The following is a 6000-nucleotide window of genomic DNA, read 5'->3' as shown; positions in this document are numbered from 1 at the left end:
GACTTATGGATAAACAGACCTGTTTTTCTTCTTGCGGTGTTCTCTGACGTTTGAGGAGTTTTCGGAATCACTACCACTGCTCGTGTTGCCGCGGGACCGAGACCTAGGTTGTGATTTCCGTGGGGTAACAAAGACAGAGATGTTACTGAGAGAGAGAGAGAGTGTGACCATCATGTAAACCAGTGTTGTTTTCGTCGACTACCTTTTTCCACTTTGTAGATCGGCTATTTTCAGCAAGTGAAAATCAAGGCCGTCGTAATGACGGCCTTGATGCCGTCATTACGACGGCATCAAGGCCCGCCTAAACACATTTTGTTCGCCCAAATCAACTGTAGATTTAGTAGACAAAAATCTTATATTTAACCGACTAAAACTAGACTAACACTAAAACATTCCAGGTGACTAAAATGTGACTGAAACTAAATGAAAACTATTCAAGAGACTATGACTAAAACAAAAAATCTAAATTCGCTGCCAAAAACAACACTGATGTAAACCTCATGGAGTTCATTCTGTTAGAACTGACATTTGGCCCCACTTTCAATACAAGGTTTTGGGATTTAGGCCTGGGCTATACGTACTCAATCTTTAATAAAACGGATAATTTCGTACTCCGTTGTCGTATGGGCAGGGGCCCATATGACAAAGATATCTGTGTCCACACATACAACCCAAAACGATCATTTTTGACTCCAACAAGCATGCCATGCCAGTAGGTGGCGATAAGAAATATGTAACGCAATAGAAAAATGTTCTGAGCATGCGCGGTGAGCTGGTTTTCTTGGAGAAATCCCCCACGTAACCCGGTAGTACGTGCAGACAGGGCTCCGTCTAGTGAGCAACTTTATAACTCACGTTCTAATATAAACACATACCCAGTTTTCGAAGCTGCCTTGCTAGCCTAGTGGACTACTACGCACACTTGTAATATATGCTTTGCTGGTTCGCGCCCCACTGCCGCCACTGTTTTCACAGCTGCAGACTTTTTAATAGTTTTTGGATTAAGGTTGCATTAAAAAGACTGGATTAAGGTTGGTGAAGGATGTGTTGCTCCCCTGCTTGCATACATAACCGCAAGCAGGGGAGCAACGCATCCTTCACCAACCTTAATCCAAAAACTATTAAAAAGTCTGCGGTTGTAAAAACAACGGCGGCAGCGGGGCGCGAACCAGCGAAGCGAAGAAAAGCAAACATTTCAAGTCTGCGTAGTAGTCCACTAGGCTAGCGAGGCAGCTGGCAGAATCGTGTTTGAGTTACAAGTATTAGATGATGAGGACGGCGGGTGGCGCTAGCTGCCATCGTGTTTGTTGTCGTTTCTATTGTAACCTCGCGTTCACCCCGGAAGTTGTTCGTTTTTCAACCCATGAACTGATGCGCATGCTCAGTGTTAAAAGCAACAAAACGAACATGCGCGACTAGGGAGGTGACGTCATCCTTCCTCAAAAACTCCGTTTTGCATGACTACACAGCTCCACCATCCGGATCTTTTCGAAAATCTCCACTTATTTATCCGTTGCCAAAAACCTCCGTTTGAGTGGCCGAAAACGCCGTTTGCGTCTGGCTGAAAGGCCCAAACGCACATAGAAATGTGCGTTTCAAAAAACACCCAGAGTCGTGTAGCTGTACTCTTAGTTGTACTCACCTTCTCCTGTACTGTTTATTCTGTTGGTCAGTGACCACTTGGCCTTTCCTGAGGAAAACAAGAGCAACACACTATCAGTTAGTTTAACCCATTTTGACCTGAGATCAGATTCTAAAAATGTCTTCTACATCCTGACAGTTTTCTGAAAAAGCTATGTTTCTATGTCAGTCGTACAAGCTATGAGCTAGATCTGCTATTTTTCAATAGCTAAAGCATAACATCAAAAGGGATTAAAGTCACACAAGAATAGAAATGTATTTCACTTAACAAAAGTGTTACATTACGGTCGGATCACAAATCTCTATTGGATTAGAGTAACCTTTTCTATTATAAATCTGTTGTTCTCATAATGTATTATGTTTGCTTGCTGTACCCTGTACACTGAGAGTTACGTACCTCTGGCGCTTTCCTGCCTCGTTATTTTCACTGCCCCCCGAGTGGGTTCGACCCCTCGATGCTTGGGGGAACTTGGGGGACTTATTTCGATCGTTGGCTGTGTTGTATAAGCTGCTGATTGACAGACAGACAGACAGACAGAATGGAACTTTGAATGAGTGCTGCAAACGTCTAACCTGACTTCGCCAGATTACGGCAGTATTGAGTTCACCAGTTCCCTCCTCCTGCCTGCATCTGGGATCTCTCAAGCAGAAACGACGATGAACCCAGAAGCAGCGGGACAAACATTTGATATCTCCATAATCATTTCGAGTTGTAGTCTTGTTAGGTTGTGTTTACATTAGAGTTGTAGTCTTGTTAGGTTGTGTTTACATTTGCACTGTGGCAGCGCTTCAATATGTCATAAGTCTCGCATTGATCCCGCCTCTAGCGGCCTCATACAGCCGCATATCACTTCCGGCCAGAATTGGACCGGGGTACATCATCTCTGCCTGAGAGTTCCCAGATTCTCCCTGCTGGCAGAATGCAAATGTTGTCCAGCAGGGGGAGTGGTTTCACCAGGCTAGCAAACGGAGGCAGAATCTTTAGGAGACCTGCAGCATGACAGGCCTATAGGCAGACCATATAACATCATACATTAAGCCATGCATGTCTACAGTTCCCAATGCTCTGGTCGAACACGTCAATTGATTGTGTGGTGGTCTCTCTGAGTCAGTGTTGTTTTCGCCGACTAAAACTATGACAAAAAATGTTCGTCGACTACCATTTTTCACTGACAAAAATTACACAAATAAAAACTAAGCCATGATGACTAAAACTATGACTGTTAATAATACATCTACTGATGCACAGACTTGGACACATCATCAGTGTTAATTCCTGGGATCATAGTCGACTAAAATATTATGATATTTAGTCGACTAAAACTAGACTAACACTAAAGCATTCCAGGTGACTAAAATGTGACTGAAACTAAAATGAAAACTATTCAAGAGACTAATGAACAAAAACAACAGTGCTCCGAGTGTACCTCTGTGGACCGTTCTCTTCCCATGGTGCACTGGGTTTCCCATGGCGCTCCTCTGCTCCAGTCTCTGGCCTGGCCACCTTGGAACTGTAATAAAAATGTATCGTCATCCCATTATTTATTATTATATATGTTATATATATGTTAATATATTAACATATCCCCACCACCAATGTTACGTCTATTTCATGTTTCCTCTGACACTTTGAAGTTCTACTGAGTTCTAGACAGAATACCACCATTATTTAAGCCTTGTAGCCCAAAACATAAATAATTACATTCCAAAATAATCACAATAGAAAGATGTTACCTTTTTGCAGGCGACGGGGAGGTTCCATCTACATCGGTATTGGCTGGCTTCATCGCGCAGCTGTTCCCATTGGTGAGACCTAAGGGACCAGAGAAAGAAGCGAAGGCACAGGAGGAGAGCAAGAGAGAAGACAGTTAAAGAGAAGAGACATGTCCCAAACTCTTCTCCCTTCTGGCTCCAAAACTATGGAATGCTCTTCCCATCGCAGTCAGAACTGCAGCCTCACTCCCAACCTTCCGCCGTAGTCTGAAAACCCACCTTTTCAGACTCCAGCATGGCCCGTAGCACTTACCCTACCCCCTTAGATAGCACTTTATGTAGACAATTCACACTGAGACGGACTGAATCCGTTTCATTGGAACCGTTTCCGAATACGGTTGCCTGGTCCCCGATGGCCATGATTCACATTGCCCGAGATACAACAGCGCACCCGGGTAAACTTGCATAACACACTTTAATCCTCCAGATGGCGGTTTGCTTGATGCCCGGACACTGACCATCAACTCTGCCACATTGTCTCAAATAAATCCAGACACACTGCATTGCATTGCCTCTTTGGCTTTTTGCCGTTATACTACTTCACTGTCAGCCTGCCTGCTATTCACTGTGTCAGTCAGTTCTGTGCTCCAGTGTATTATTAGTTTGCTATGGATTCTACTTTAGCATTATTATTATTTTGTTTTACTTTGGAAACTGTGCCAAGCAAAGCCCAAGAGCCACGTGTAGTCCGCAGAATAAGATCAGCGCGTACTGCGGTGCTGCGCGTACACGCAGATTCAACAGGAGAAGGGCGGCGTTGAGAAATGCGCTGGTGTTACGCATCGTACAGCGGCTGTGTTTTTTTTTTGTTGACGCGTGGCTCGTCGACTAGAGATTATGTCACGTTCTTTAAAAAAAAACAGTCCACTTCCTTCTTTAGGTACGCATGCATTCACATTGGAACGATCCGTATCTGAATACACTTCAACGGTCCAGAGACCCTCCCCCCCATGCGGTCCCAGGGACGGTTGGGCGATCCGCTACCTCCCGGGAACGGTACGCATCATTCACACTACCACAACATCTGCCAAGTGGTCCCGAGTGCGCACCCGGGACCATAGTGTGAATCGCCCCTTACAGTAGATCGCATTTTATACAGACTTATAGCATGCTACGTAGACAGCACTAGAATTGCATTTTTATGTAGTCATAGCACTTTATAGTATACACTATAGTATAGTATAGTATAGTTTATGTATAGTTTCATTATAGATATTCCACTGTTACATTCTTAGCTTACACATGTTTCATGATAACTACTTTGTATGTATGTGATGAATTGCCATGCTTTTTTGTTCTCGCTTATTGTAAATCGCTCTGGATTAAGAGCGTCTGCTAAATGCCTAAATTGTAAATTGAGATTTGAGAAGAGGGAAGATGTGGAGAAGGGATTAGGCATGTTTGTATGCATGGTATTCTACAGTTGGTGGCATGAAAAGAAACCCCAAACCAAGGAAACACAAGACAACAGGCCTCATCTGGCCCGGGTCAGGTTACAAACCTGAGAACAACCTGCACACACGCACGCACGCATGCACACACGCACGCGCACACACACACACACACACACACACACACACACACGCACACGTGATAACCCCAATGTAAAATCCTTTCCTTTGTGTCAGAACAGAAGCTGATTCTTTCATATCGTATTGGTATTTTATTATATTCTACAGACGCTCGTGTATTTTATCGTATTGTTTTGCAATGCTATTTAGTGTGGTTGCCCAACAGGGCAACCAGACTCTTGTAATTGTAACACTTTATTCCACTTATTATTATTCCACTAGTCTTTATTTTGACGCACTACCCCTCCCTCAGTTTTGACTGTACGCACTTGAGCCATATGTCAAATTGACCGGAAAAATCGGGAATCGTGTGCGTGTACTTTGCTAAGAGAAATGTTGTATAGTTTAATTGATATGAATTTATTAGTGAATTAAATTATCCCATTGACTTCAATGGAAAAATGCTAAAAATCACATTCAAGTATTTTTCCCTCTGAGACTGTAAGCACTATAGTTACAAAACTTTCAGGGATATTTCCTAATTATCACTAAAATTAATTAAAAATATATTTTTTTAGGTCGGCCTCATGGTGGCGCTATAACAGCCCACTTTACCTTTTGGCTCATAACTCTTGAACCGTATGTCGTAAAATCTAAATTATTTTTTCCCTGGATTCCTTGGGTCATGACGCATCTCCCCATATAGGCCACGCCCATTTCCGCCATGATGGATTTTCCGCCATTTTGAATTTTGTCCAAAACACACTTTTTGCTTTTCCTCCTACAGATTTTGTCCAAATCTCACAAAAATCTGTACACGTGATCTCTGGACCCATCCGATTAAAACACCAACTGCAGATTTTTGGTAGTGCGTATCGTTCGGCCGTAATCGTCTTCCGAAGTCAGTAGGAGGGGCCTATATCACGAAAAATGCCATAAATCACGAACGGAATGTCCAATCCATCCAAAATTTGAATCACATGTCCGGGGTGGTTCGTTCAACCGAGTTCCAAAAGCAATTCCATTTTCATCCATAGGGGGCGCCGCAAACGCGATAAATGTAACCGTTTGTCGG

At 43.3% G+C, this 6000-nt stretch overlaps 1 protein-coding gene across 1 annotated transcript in view; it reads right to left on the bottom strand.

Annotated features, from left to right (window-relative positions):
- The window catches only part of epb41l4a (erythrocyte membrane protein band 4.1 like 4A), a 40969-nt gene that overhangs the window by 4479 nt on the left and 30490 nt on the right, over positions 1-6000 (bottom strand). The window contains exons 13-17 of the mRNA XM_080792301.1: positions 3376-3454; positions 3069-3152; positions 2039-2152; positions 1643-1690; positions 20-103 (exon numbers count right to left, since the gene is read on the bottom strand). Of these exons, the coding sequence (XP_080648427.1) occupies positions 20-103; positions 1643-1690; positions 2039-2152; positions 3069-3152; positions 3376-3454 (409 nt within the window). The remainder of the gene's footprint in view (positions 1-19; positions 104-1642; positions 1691-2038; positions 2153-3068; positions 3153-3375; positions 3455-6000) is intronic.

Source organism: Protomyctophum bolini (genome assembly GCF_963924005.1).
Source record: "Protomyctophum bolini genome assembly, chromosome: 1".
Classification (NCBI taxonomy): Eukaryota; Metazoa; Chordata; class Actinopteri; order Myctophiformes; family Myctophidae; genus Protomyctophum; species Protomyctophum bolini.
Note: the sequence above shows the minus strand (reverse complement) of the source record. Positions and strands in the feature narration are given on the sequence as shown.